The sequence below is a fragment of the Fragaria vesca genome, linkage group LG5, assembly GCF_000184155.1.
Source record: "Fragaria vesca subsp. vesca linkage group LG5, FraVesHawaii_1.0, whole genome shotgun sequence".
Taxonomy (NCBI): Eukaryota; Viridiplantae; Streptophyta; class Magnoliopsida; order Rosales; family Rosaceae; genus Fragaria; species Fragaria vesca.
In genome coordinates, this window is record NC_020495.1 from 24,481,005 (window position 1) to 24,493,221 (window position 12,217).

The 12,217-nt window shown below is 38.3% G+C and overlaps 2 protein-coding genes across 3 annotated transcripts; both read right to left on the bottom strand.

The window, feature by feature from the left end:
- Positions 1 to 2,401: 2,401 nt before the first annotated feature.
- On the bottom strand, positions 2,402 to 6,359 carry LOC101291340. The gene is made up of 7 exons (XM_004300381.1): positions 6,311 to 6,359; positions 4,159 to 4,235; positions 3,919 to 4,035; positions 3,520 to 3,612; positions 3,322 to 3,366; positions 3,182 to 3,229; positions 2,402 to 3,079 (listed from the first exon to the last, which is right to left on the bottom strand). Exons 2-7 carry the CDS (start codon positions 4,225 to 4,227, stop codon positions 2,921 to 2,923), a joined length of 531 nt encoding a protein of 176 aa, XP_004300429.1. The 5' UTR covers positions 4,228 to 4,235; positions 6,311 to 6,359; the 3' UTR covers positions 2,402 to 2,920.
- On the bottom strand, positions 5,941 to 10,781 carry LOC101314470. 2 transcript variants are annotated; one of them, XM_004300375.1, is made up of 14 exons: positions 10,700 to 10,781; positions 10,551 to 10,624; positions 10,376 to 10,486; positions 10,179 to 10,272; positions 9,941 to 9,985; positions 9,814 to 9,852; positions 9,266 to 9,710; positions 9,104 to 9,177; positions 8,908 to 9,018; positions 8,544 to 8,636; positions 8,278 to 8,322; positions 8,153 to 8,189; positions 7,605 to 8,049; positions 7,447 to 7,518 (listed from the first exon to the last, which is right to left on the bottom strand). In XM_004300375.1, the coding sequence occupies exons 4-13, from the start codon at positions 10,239 to 10,241 to the stop codon at positions 7,946 to 7,948; spliced, it is 1,056 nt and encodes a 351-aa protein (XP_004300423.1). In that variant the 5' UTR covers positions 10,242 to 10,272; positions 10,376 to 10,486; positions 10,551 to 10,624; positions 10,700 to 10,781; the 3' UTR covers positions 7,447 to 7,518; positions 7,605 to 7,945. The 2 variants fall into 2 exon arrangements, with proteins under 2 accessions (XP_004300424.1, XP_004300423.1); XM_004300376.1 differs by lacking the exons at positions 8,278 to 8,322; positions 8,544 to 8,636; positions 8,908 to 9,018; ... (6 more) ...; positions 10,551 to 10,624; positions 10,700 to 10,781 and adding exons at positions 5,941 to 6,541; positions 6,923 to 7,015; positions 7,229 to 7,339 and having other exon boundaries at positions 7,445 to 7,518; positions 7,605 to 8,192.
- Between the last annotated feature and the right edge of the window lie 1,436 nt (positions 10,782 to 12,217).

Sequence of the window (12,217 nt, forward strand, 5' to 3'; positions counted from 1 at the left end):
GAGAAGGAGGACTCCTGTCGACGATCAGACAGGAGAAGGAGAACGTTTTTTGACTTGGGTTTTAGGCGCCTTTCCAGATCTGGGTTTTGCTCAAATGGAAACTATTTCATTTGGCAACCACAACAACTAGGTTAAATGCTATCTTCTTACAGAAGTCAAAATAACAGTAATACCCTTCAACTAGCTGTTAAATTACAATTTTCATTTAGACAACTACAACAACTAGGTTAAATGCTATCCACTTACAAAAGTCAAAATGACAATAATGACATTAACCTAGCTGCTAAATTACAGCATCCCACTTTTCACTCATCAAAAGTTCAAAACTTTCAATGAAAAGATAATTACTCTCTCTTAGTAAAATAAAGCAAAACATTCATCGCCAACAGCTTCAGGTTTGAGCGACGACAACAGTAAGACCATCGATTAGAAGGTTTTCAGACAGTAAAGTCTCAACTACGTACACTTTATGAGTTTATGACCAAAAAAGAATGAGTACTACAACGATGCTTGGTGGAACAATTGATATATGACGCTTGGCTAGTTGGGTTTAGGAATGCTCTCTTCCTATTTTCTTAAATACGCAAATGCATACTACGTACAAAGTTGGTTATATACAAAATTATCTAATTACCACTAAATACACCTTTGAGCTCACAATTACCATTAGCAATTGCTTTTCATTATTCTCATGAGGTCATTATCCACCCATTTTAACTAACAAGATATGTTAATGAGAGTAAATTACACAATTGTCATTTAAGCTTTTTTACAACATTGTCAAGGGTTTGTAGCATTACGCCATCTTTTTGGGTCGGTAGAATTACGATGGATGCAAACATGGTTGCTTACGTATCCTGAGTAAGTTACTAAGGGTCGGTAGTATTAAAAAAATCACAATATATACCTTATAAGCGCTATGCCAATTTTTTCAACCAAACAATGGTGATTAAAAAATGGCTGAGACATTGTTTAGAAAATCAGACATTGGTAGAATAAAAACTGTTGTACGATGAAAGCTATCGAACAATGGTTTTTTTTTGTCTCTGTTGTCTCATTCATTCAGACAATACTTACTTCCATGAAGGTTTACCATTGCATTGGTAAGAGTTTCACACAATGATTTATGTTTTACCGTTGTCTGATGTGCTCCTTCAGACACTGGTTTTTTACCTTTATGTTGTCTGAAGCTCAAGTTCATATAATGGTATGCATATCAGGGCTTGAGATACTTTACGTAAACCGCAAGCTGAGGTTGGCATGAGATTCAAACATATCTTTGCTTTTAACCTTGTCATGCTTGTAAAGCAAGGAAAATGTCATGAGAAGTATACTTCTCATTAGGATGAGGTGATGATAACAAATAACCAGCAGCGAGAGAAAAAAACCGTAGGCGGCGAAGCGAGATGGGATTTCAAGCAAACTTCGCTCTGATCTCGTTTGCAGGCTTAGATTGTCAGAGCTTATTTGGACTGTTGTTTCGTGGTTAGATATATATATATATATATATATATATATATCTCTCTCTCTCTGCGTTTTCCTCAAATCAATGTCTCTTTCCCTTTCTCACTCTGTAACCCCAGATCCCTCCTCGCCTTCCTTCTTCTCCAACAAATCCACAAAGATCTTCGTCACTCGTCGGACACCGTGGCCTAGTGAGCTCCATCGGCGTCAAAAAGCTTCGGGCTTAACCAACCTCGTCCTTCGCACCCACGTCAACCTTGATCCTCGATCTCACTTGCCAAACGATGTCGAGTCAGTCACAACGATGCCTCGTTGGTCACGGTTCGATTTCGGCCTCTGAGGTAAGTTAGGTTGATTTTTGGGGATTGAATCGGTTTTGTGCCTTTTTGATTGAGGAATTTGAGTAGTTTGATCTCGGTTGTTGAATTGAGGCAGTGATTGAATTATTGGAGTTTTGGGATTTTTGTCGCAGTTAGAGGAAGGTTTGAAACAAAGAGATTCTTCTTTGATAGGTTTGGTACGTGAAAGAAAGATAGTTTTGAAAATGAAAGAGGGGAATCAGGAGATGAGGTCGCGTAGATGGTGATAACATTGTGCGTTATGTGTACAATAAGGCCGACAGTAGCACGTTTTGTCGTTAGTGGCGCCGACAGTAGCACTTTATAGCACCTTCTTAAAAAATTGCATTGCAATAGCACTAACAGTAGCACCTTGTTCTTACTCGACAGTAGCACCTTCCAACTCGGCAGTAACATATTTTTCAATAGTAACAGTAGAATATGTAGCCAATCGTATTTTAGTAAAAACGTAGTGACATATAACATGTATGTATTAAGTTGTCCTGATTTGTTAATTTTTGCCTCTAAATGTATAAGATAATATTTTGATCATGTATTTATAAATTGAAATTTAGTTCGTAAATTTAGTTTGCTATTCTTTTTTCTATCTGTCTCCGTTATCTCAATTCATTCGAAAAAATAGTTATTTTCATCGCGACGATGGTTTTTGTTTTTAGCTTTATCTGATGTGCTCCTTCAGACATTGGTTTTACCTTGCCGTTGTCTGAAGCTCAAATTCATGCAATGTGAAATGTTTCACTTCTCAATTACATTTTCTGTCCTCCATTGTGCAAAAGATCAACACAAAGTGGCTGTAAACAAACACAAAATGGCTGCAACGGCTCCAAGACCACCCCCACCCCCACTCTCAAGCCTTCGATCTAGATCCAGACAGATCTAAATCTAGGCACAAAAGAAGGGGAAGAGGGTTTTGATCAGAGAGGGCCCTGTTTCTGTTTTTCTTCTGCGTTTAACTAGAGTTGCCCTTAGTAGTAGTGGTTTGCGTACATTGAGAGAAGGAAACTAAAAAAACTAACGTGACTGAACAATTCGTTTTGAAAGACCTAGAGAGATAGTACATGACACTGTTAGAATAGATTCAAAACATCCAGACAAGTTCAGGCTAGCAAACGCTTGATGCTCTTCTTCAGTTTCCGTGTCGACGCTTTCCTTATAAAATACGCAGGATCCGTATCTTCAACAATGCAGGTCAACACTACCTTTCTGAACGCCACCAATCCCGCACGAGATGGACTCACAGCAGTAATAGTGCCTCCCTGTACATGTGCAGGCAACCAACGATCAAGAAAGGCACAAACCCCGCCAGAATTTAAAAATATGACCCATCAAAATCACAACATAACAGTAACAATACTTACTGAAGCTGAACAGTAGATATCATCACAGCCCGTCAATTCTCTAATCCCCTGGAATTACAAATCATGTAATAAGAAGTGTTAGAGAAAAATTCATTGGAACAATCGTCTTTTCTTCTTAAACGTGGATCACTATTACGCACCTTAACAGAACGAGTGAGCCATTTCAGCCGTTTACAATACTGTTCCTGCATGTACACAACACCCAAATTAAGCGTCGCATTCCTCAAATGATTCTCCTCGCAATAAATGATATAAATTTTAATGAGTTTGATCAGTTTCCAGAAAAAGGTCTACATATATGTACTACACGCATGGAAGAAAATGTATACAAAGCCAACCTTCTTGATCCCATACATCGAGCAAAGCCCACCTTCTTGAAATCCTATCTCGATGAATTCATGCTGCTTGCCATTCAGTGCTAGATCTATTGCCTGAAAAACAAATGAACAAAAAGTAGAAAAATAAGTATCTGTTGCACGGATGTAAGGTAGATTACATTACATGCCGCGACAGCATGTAATGTCTATAAAACAAACTGAAGAGCTTTTCATTATGAATCATGTCTATATGCAATGAATTATATCTATATGCAAAGATCACTATTCATGCTGCGACAGCTATAAATTATTTAGGTGTTAACGGTTGGCCTCATAAGGGTAAGATAGATTGCATTCATTAGGAGAGAAGCACATTGCTTGTCAAATAAAATAACAACAGGAAGGATCAGCAATTTGTACCAGAGCTGGTGGGACATTGGTTGTTGTCAAAAGTTGCAAAAGATGCCTAGCCTTCTCAAAAGCATCCGGGTACTCTTTGCTTGCTTCAGTTGTCGATATAGTCAAGGTACGGTTAATCTGTATAACAATTTCATATTTGCATTAAACCCGCGCGTCTTTATAATTTAAAATATCATTGATCAAACTAAATGCATTTTCAAATTCAAACTCAACAAATGACAGAAACCTATCATAACTTACCAGATCCAGCGTGCAAGAAATGCCATATTTCTCTAAAGATGACTTCACCATTGCCAAAGCTCCTTCCATCCTTGTCGCTACAAACAGGAAAGCAAACCATACTTAAAACCGGAGAATCGAATAAATGCAAGTGGAATGCATGTATGTTTTCTTCATTTCAAACCAAATGCTTGTTTCCAAGCATACTGAGCAACCAACAAGAACAGAGATGAATGTACCTCGTCCTTCGAGAAAGGACAATGATAGGTGCATTTTATGCAACGTTCTTAATGTATTTCCGACCCTATTTAGTTATGTAATTCCTTTAACAATATTGATTTTAACTTAGTTTGTGTTTTTAGGTCACAAATAAAGCCGAGGAGCACAAAAGAGGCAAAAGAGGAGAAATCTTGAAGGAAAAGGAATCCATATGGCGCAAGGAAAGAAATCAGAAAATCTGCCAGGAATAGTCAGTCAACTTCGACAGAGAATTGTGATCAGCTCACAACGATCCAGGAGATGAACTTTATATCAGCAGAAAGCTAGAACAGTCTAGTTTTCAGAACTTTTCGCAGATCGTCAATAGCTATTTTGGTGACCAAGTTATGACCGTTTGAGTGACCAAAGGTCAGTCTGCCCGAATTTCTGATTTGGACCGGAACTTCAATTTCAAGGCCCAGACCACAACGGCGAGCCCATGGACGAAAATTAAAGGTTCTCTAACCCTAATAGCAGCTGTTCATATGTTCTCTATATGTATGAGGAGTTGGAGACGTGAAAGGGTCGCTCTTGGCCACAGAAAAACAACGTCTTTCATCTCCTTCAGAAATTCTTCTCAAAACACAAACCCTAGTTTTAGGATTTCTCTTGCCGTGCCTTCTCCTCTGTAATTCACGGCGTAGTTCCTTGTTTCAATACTCAAAGTGTAATCTAAACTCAGACCTCATGTTTTCTTTTATTATCTATTCAATTACTTTAGTTTGTTTCCATCTCTCTTATTCGTTTGTGTTCATGAGTTGGATTTTTGATTGAGTTTGTTCTTATAATCATGAAAATCAGATCTGTACACTTGAGTTGTTGGTGTAATTGATGATGTTTTTGATGATCTAAATTATGTTTATATGTGTGATTGACAACTTATGACTTGTTCTTAATCAATATGTGCCATTGTTTGTGTTAAGTCCGCGTCGGTAAACATGAACTAGAATGGTAAGGAGTTATAGGTTGCATGCTAGGATGTCTTTGAAGTCCGCGTCGGTGAATTACATTCTAACATGTTCAAGTTCTTCCTTTGATCTATTTTGGATATGAAGTCCGCGTCGGTACATATCTATGAGAGGTTAGAAAGGTTTTAAGTAGTTAAGTCCGCGTCGGTAAATTACTTGAAACATGGAATTTGATTCGTTTCTCCATATGCATGATTTAGGTTGTTAGGGTTGAAATTACATAGCTACTTGATTATATGAATCTGATTTAGTGTTTTCTTGTGTGCAAAGAGACGATCACATGTATATAGTAGCTTAGGTTTTTGTTTCTTTTTAGTTTAGGATTTTCGTCACTCTTCTGTTCTCTGTTTTCTTTTATTTTATTTTCGTATCAAACGATCTCCGAATCCCCTGAAAATTTGTACAGTAGTTCCTCTGTGTGTCTAGTAGATCTCTGTAAATTTTCATATTTTTCTGAGTAGTTTAGGTTAGGTTTTTAATTAGGTTTTCGACTGCTGTTCTATGGAACGGTAGCTACTTTTGTAAATTGTTTAAAGGTTTTATTACTTGTTAATATTTGTTGTGTTTTTCTAACACTTTGTTTTGCAAGGTACCCTCAATCCCCGGCCCTATACGACACCCTACTTACTCAGTGCTACTAACGATAAAAAGGGTTTATTTGATGCAGGTTTTGCACTCGTCAGACAACGTCACTTCAGCTGCACCATCTTCGATCATCAAATGGCCAGTCTTTTTGACATTAAGGACATCGACATTCCGAACAAATGAAATTCTCTGATCATGCTTGCATATGAACACACTTATAACATGCGAGGGACTCAGCTTTTCAGTTATACAGATTTTCAAAACCCTCCTGACCCAGCCTAGTCTTGGAGATGGACCCACAGCAGTAAGAGTGTTTTTCTGTTTATCAGAAGAAAACATTAGATTCATTCTATATGCTTCACCTGGAGGACGGAAGGCTTTCAACAAAAAAGCACCATCAAGAACACGAACACGAACTTACATTCAGAAAAAGAGTACAGTGGGTCAGATCTTCAAGTTCCTGCACCGCAATTATATTGCTAAAGATTAAAGAAACATCTATGAGAAAGAAGCAATCACTAGGACATCCTTTAGATCGTGTTACACACCATTAAAGAGCGTTTGAGACGTCTCCACAGTCTATCAAATTCCTCCTGCACAAAATATTAGAAGATCAGAAAAGGCTGAAACATTTTGTATCAATCTCCAGCATATCTAATCAAGAGATTTTAAGTCCACCACCCCAGCTGTTCATCTAGTAGCTGGGTTGCATAATGCTGCGGAACACCTAATCAATTGTTCATATTCCTAGTATGATTAGTGAATGCACAAATAAACTAATTCATGTTTCCCTATTCCCAGTTAGGAGATACTGTGTGTTAAAGATGAAGCTTAAAACAACATCTCACACAAGATAAGTACATAGGATGCTCTCGAATGCATAAAGGATAATTATGTTTCTTTGTTTGTCCTTTTTTTTCTTTCAACCAAAAGTTAGGAGATACAAGAAAGTAAATTTATTTAGGTATACACACCTTCTTCATCCCATACTTTTTGCATATCCCACCCTTTTGCAGGCCAAGCTTGATGAGATCATGTTGCCTGCCACCGAGGGCCAACTCCATTGCCTGGAATCATATGTTCAGCACACATAAATAAACAAAATATAAACAATCAAAGAATCAGATGTAATGAAAAAATGCACACACATCATAAATCTGAATTCAAGATGATGATTTGAAGATGAAAGATAACATTTAGGAAAAGCAGAAACTGAAATACAATCACAATCTTAAATCATTTAATTCATAACAAAATAACAATTTGAATGCCATGTGTACCAGACGTGCTGGAACAGGAGTCTTGAATAAAAGTTTGAATAGATAATCAGCCTTGCGGGTAATCTCTAGGTCAGCAGTCCAGGGTAACACCAGTGAGACTGTGGAATCGACCTGGTACAATTTAAAATACACCAATTTCAATTTCTTGCGTGCATCAATTTCAGTTTCATAATTTAAAAGATAAATAGTGTTTCAGATACACATCATTGAACATACCGTACTCATTGCACATAAACACCCGAGTTCTACTAAGGACGATTCAACCATCGGCCAAGCTTCTTTCAACTTGGCTGCTCCATATGAACAAAAAGTTGGTTATAATGTGCAAGAATCCAAACAGAGGAAAGGAAAACGAGAACCAGATAGATGAAGGTACCTCGGTTTTTAGCCGATATAGGACGGAAAGACCTGCTATTGTCCATGGGAAGAGGGTCGCAAACTTCGTCATTGAATTTTGGCTGCTCACGGACGCCGAATTCGCTTTTCTCCTTCATCAGGAAAGGGTCGCTAACCGCATGATCAAATTTTGGCTGCTCAAGGATGCAAAAATCACTCTTCTCCATCATCACAGTATCGCTGTTCTGCAACAGAAGACGGTCGTTATCTTCGTTATTGAAATTGGGCCGCTCAAGGTCGCAGAAATCACTCTTTTCCATCATCGTAGTATCGCTGTTCGCCATTATCATTTTTGTCTTCTTCAGCTTGCGGTTGAAAACCCTAATAACATGTGCAGGACTTAACTTTCCAGGAATGGAGAATTTCAGAACATTCCTGACCCAGCGTAATCTTGGAGATGGACCCACGGCAGTAAGAGTTGTCTTCTGTTTATTAAAAGCAACAATTAGATTCAATATCGTTTCACTTGGAGGTGGGAAGACATTCAAAGATAAAAACACCATCCAAACCACAAATAGTGACACTTACGTCCAGAAAAAGAGCAGTGGGTCAGAGCTTCAAGTTCCTGCACCGCAATTATATCAAAAACGATTAAAGAAACATCTATGAGAAAGAAGCAACGGAGAGGACATAATTTAGATCATGTTATACACCTTTAAAGAGCGTTTGAGACGTCTCTGCAGTTTATGAAATTCGTCCTGCACAAATATTAGAAGATCAGTGAAGGCTGAAACATTTTGTATCAACCTCAAGCATATCGAATTAAGAGATGTTGAGTCCAACACCCTAAATGGGTTGCAGAACACCTAAACTATAGTTCCTATTCCTAGTATAGCCTATTCCAGTTTCCTATTCCCAGCGACACTTTGCGTTATGAAGCTAAAATCAAAGGCTCCACAAGAAATATAGGAATACACACCCTGTTAATCCCATATTTTTTGCACATCCCACCCTTTTGAGTGCCAAGCTTGATGAGATCATGTTGCCTGCCATGGAGTGCCAACTCTATTGCCTGGAATCATATGTTCAGCCACCCATATAAGTAACAGAATAAACAAAAATATATACAATAAAAGAACAAGTCGTATTAAGATAATGCCAGGCAGCACACACATGATACATCTGATCTCAAGATAATAATACAAATAATAATAATAATAATAATAATAAAAGATATCATTTAGGAGAAGCAGAAATTGAACGACCGTCACAACAAATATTTAACTCATTAGCTGAAATAATTCAAATAATGACGAAATAACAAGGGGGTCTGCCATGTGTACCAGAGGTGCCGGAACAGGAGTCTTGCACAAAAGCTTGAAAAGATATTTTGCCTTGCGCATGATATCTGGGTCTGTAGAGCCGGGTGATACAACTAACACTGTGGAATCAACCTGAGTGTCAACCAAAACAAAAAATCAATTTCATTTTCAGTTTAGAAAGATATGTAGTGTTTCAAATACGTATCGTTGAACATACCGTACTCATTGCGCACATATACCCAAGTTCTTCTAAGGAAGATTCGACCATCGGCCAAGCTTCTTTCAACTTGGCTGCTCCAAAAGATTAAAAAGTAGGTTATAGTGAGCGAGATTCCAAAGGAAAGAAAAAAGAGAACCAGAACCAGATAGCTGAGGATACCTTGGTTTTCAGGGGAGATAAGACGGAAAGACCTGCAGCTCTCCATCTGAAGATGGTCGCTAAATTCGTCACTGAATTTCGGCTGCTCAAGGTGGCCGAAATCGCATTTCTCCGTTATCGGGAAGGGGTCGCTAAGTTTGTGACTGAATTTCGGCTGCTCAAGGACACACAAATCACTTTCCTCCATCAGCATAGTATCACTGTTCTGCATCGGAAGAGGGTGGCTCACTTGGTGATTGATTTTTGGCTGCTCAAGGACGCAGAAATCACTCTTCCCCATCATCATAGTATCGCTGTTGCCCATTTTCATTGTTGTTCGTTTCAGCTTCCGGTTGAAAACCCTTATAACATGTGCAGGGCTTAACTTTCCAGTAATGGAGAAATTCCAAACATTCCTGACCCACCATAGTCTTGGAGAAGGACCCACGGCAGTAAGAGTGCTCTTCTGTTTATCAAAAGCAACCATTAGATTCATTCTCGCTTCACCTGGAGGTGGGAAGACATTAAAAGATAAAAGCACCATCCAAACCACAAATAGTGACACTTACGTCCAGAAAAAGAGTACAGTGGGTCAGATCTTCAAGTTCCTGCACCACAATTATATCACAAACGATTAAAGAAACATCTATGAGAAAGAAGCAACGGAGAGGACATAATTTAGATCACGTTATACACCTTTAAAGAGCGTTTGAGCCCTCTCCGCAGTTTATGAAAATTCTCCTGCACAAAATATTAGAAGATCAGAAAAGGCTGAAACATTTCTGATCCACCTCTAAATATGCATATGCATATTAAATCAATAGATGTTAAGTCCAACACCCTAGCTGTTCAGCTGGGTTGCAGAAATTCTCTTCACTTTGTTTTTTTTTTTCTTTCCTTTTGACAAAAGTGAAGTAAATTTAGGAATACGCACCTTGTTGATCCCATTTTTTTTGTCACATCCCACCATTTTGTGTGCCAAGCTTGATGTGATCATGTTGCCTGCCTTGGAGTGCCAACTCTATTGCCTGGAATCATATGTTCAGCACCCACGTAAAAAACAGAATACACAAATATCACTAAGGAGAAGCACAGATCGAATTTGGATTCATAACAAAACAGAAAGAGTACCAGAGGTGCCGGAACAGTAGTCTTGCACAAAAGCTGGAAAAGATAATTTGCCTTGCGCATGATAAGTGGGTCTGTAGAGCAGAGTGACTCCACTGTGACTGCGGAATCAACCTGAGTGTGCCATTCAAATTTCAATCTCAATTTCATAACCAAAAATTCACAGACTTGAACGTACCGTATCCATCGAGCATGAAATCCCGACTTCTTCCAATAACGATTTGACGATCGGCCAAGCTTCTCTCAACTTTTCTGCTCCGAAAACGAAATAGGTTAGAATTGATAGGGCAAAAGGAACGAGAACCGGAGGGAGAAGAAGGTACCTACCTCGGTTTGAATCGGAGATCCACCTGCGGTTCAAAGGCTCGCCGACGAGGTAATCGCTCTTCTCTGTCATCGTCGTATCGCTCTTCTCCATCATCGGGAAAGGAAAACCCCAATTTTACAGAGAAATATCGTTTTGCGTGGGGAGGCTTTGCCTTTTATAGAGGGACCAGCCTTTGACACCCGCGCGTGTAGTAAGATTATTTCTGTTTTTATATAAACCTAAGTTGCACGGACACGGACACGGACACGGCATAATATACGTGTCCGAAACGTGTCGGAAAAATCAATTTTTCCGGACACGGACACTCCGACACTCCACCCATATAGAGTGTCCGACTGTTTATAAGTGGTTATCTTACTCTCTTTATTTTTACTGATTGCACATAAGCTTCTCAATCAGTTATTCTCATTCTCCAAGTCTAGTCTGTTCTATTTACACGTTACCATCAACTCCTTTTTCTTTCTTTTTCCATCTTTTTTTGTATTTGTCTTTTACTACAATACCCTTCTTGTTTGATTCTAGAATTGACCAATAGAAAGACAATTTCAGTAGTTCACAATTTGGTGAATTTCCAAACCTGCTTATAGTAGAGATAGAGGGATATGAAATTAGGCAAACCGCAATCTAGGCCGCGGGTAGGTTATTATTTTCAACCCAAGAACGAAGGCTAATATTTCAGTTGGTCCTAACTTATAGACAAAGCCCAATGTTTTTCTAAATTCTAGCATAGTCGATGTTCTTGCTTCTCTCGAACCGCTTAAATGATTATGTCAGGACCCATCTCGAATTTCACCCTGAAACCCGAAGTAAATCCTGCCAAGTCCAGCTGAAAGGAAAATTTATCGAAAATTCGGCAGAACCTCCCTTGAACTGTGAAAATTGTCGAAATGACTATTTGGATGAAAAATCATGACTTTAAAAACTATTCAGATTAAAATAAAACTATAAGGATTATTTGGATGAAAAATTATGACTTTAAAGACTATTCAGATTAGAATAAAACTATAAGGACTAAACAGATGTCGACTTCAAACCATAAGAAATAAACAAATTTCAATTCAACAAAGAATGATCTGACTGCGAGAGGCTTCTATTTTATAGAGGGACGGGTTGTTGTTTAAAAAAGGCCCGTTGGGCCTATTAATTCGGTTAGGCCCGGGGAGAAAGCCTATTCTGTTATATATAAAGATTGAGCAAAGAAAGGTTTATGATTTAGCTCCCTTCGCAGTAACTGACGAGGTGACATGTTACATTACGTATATGATTTTGTCAACATAAAACTGATGTACACAAACTGATGTTATTTTTTTGTTGAAAAAATAATTGGTGCTATTAAATAGAAAAAAAAAAAAAAAAACCCATAAATTCGGCATTTGTTATCAAATCATCAACTCGAGGTAGATCTGTGGAAGTCCATTGAACGTAGAAATAACGTGGTTTCCAGAAGTCGGATACAAAATAGAATGTCTTGACTTCTGAATCTAATTCGCTTCCAATCCATTTTCCCTTTCTCCCTT

Bases quoted from the DNA above. Each gene is read 5' to 3' on its own strand.
- LOC101314470 (XM_004300375.1), bottom strand. From the start codon at position 10,241: ATGATCACATCAAGCTTGGCACACAAAATGGTGGGATGTGACAAAAAA. The intron at 9,986-10,178 runs GTGCGTATTCCT...TATTTTGTGCAG, and splicing joins AAAAAAATGGGATCAACAAG to GAGAATTTTCATAAACTGCG. The intron at 8,190-8,277 runs GTGTATAACATG...ATTGCGGTGCAG, and splicing joins GTCTCAAACGCTCTTTAAAG to GAACTTGAAGCTCTGACCCA.
- LOC101291340 (XM_004300381.1), bottom strand. From the start codon at position 4,227: ATGGAAGGAGCTTTGGCAATGGTGAAGTCATCTTTAGAGAAATATGGC. The intron at 3,613-3,918 runs GTACAAATTGCT...TTTGTTTTTCAG, and splicing joins CCAATGTCCCACCAGCTCTG to GCAATAGATCTAGCACTGAA. The intron at 3,367-3,519 runs GTTGGCTTTGTA...GTGTACATGCAG, and splicing joins CGATGTATGGGATCAAGAAG to GAACAGTATTGTAAACGGCT.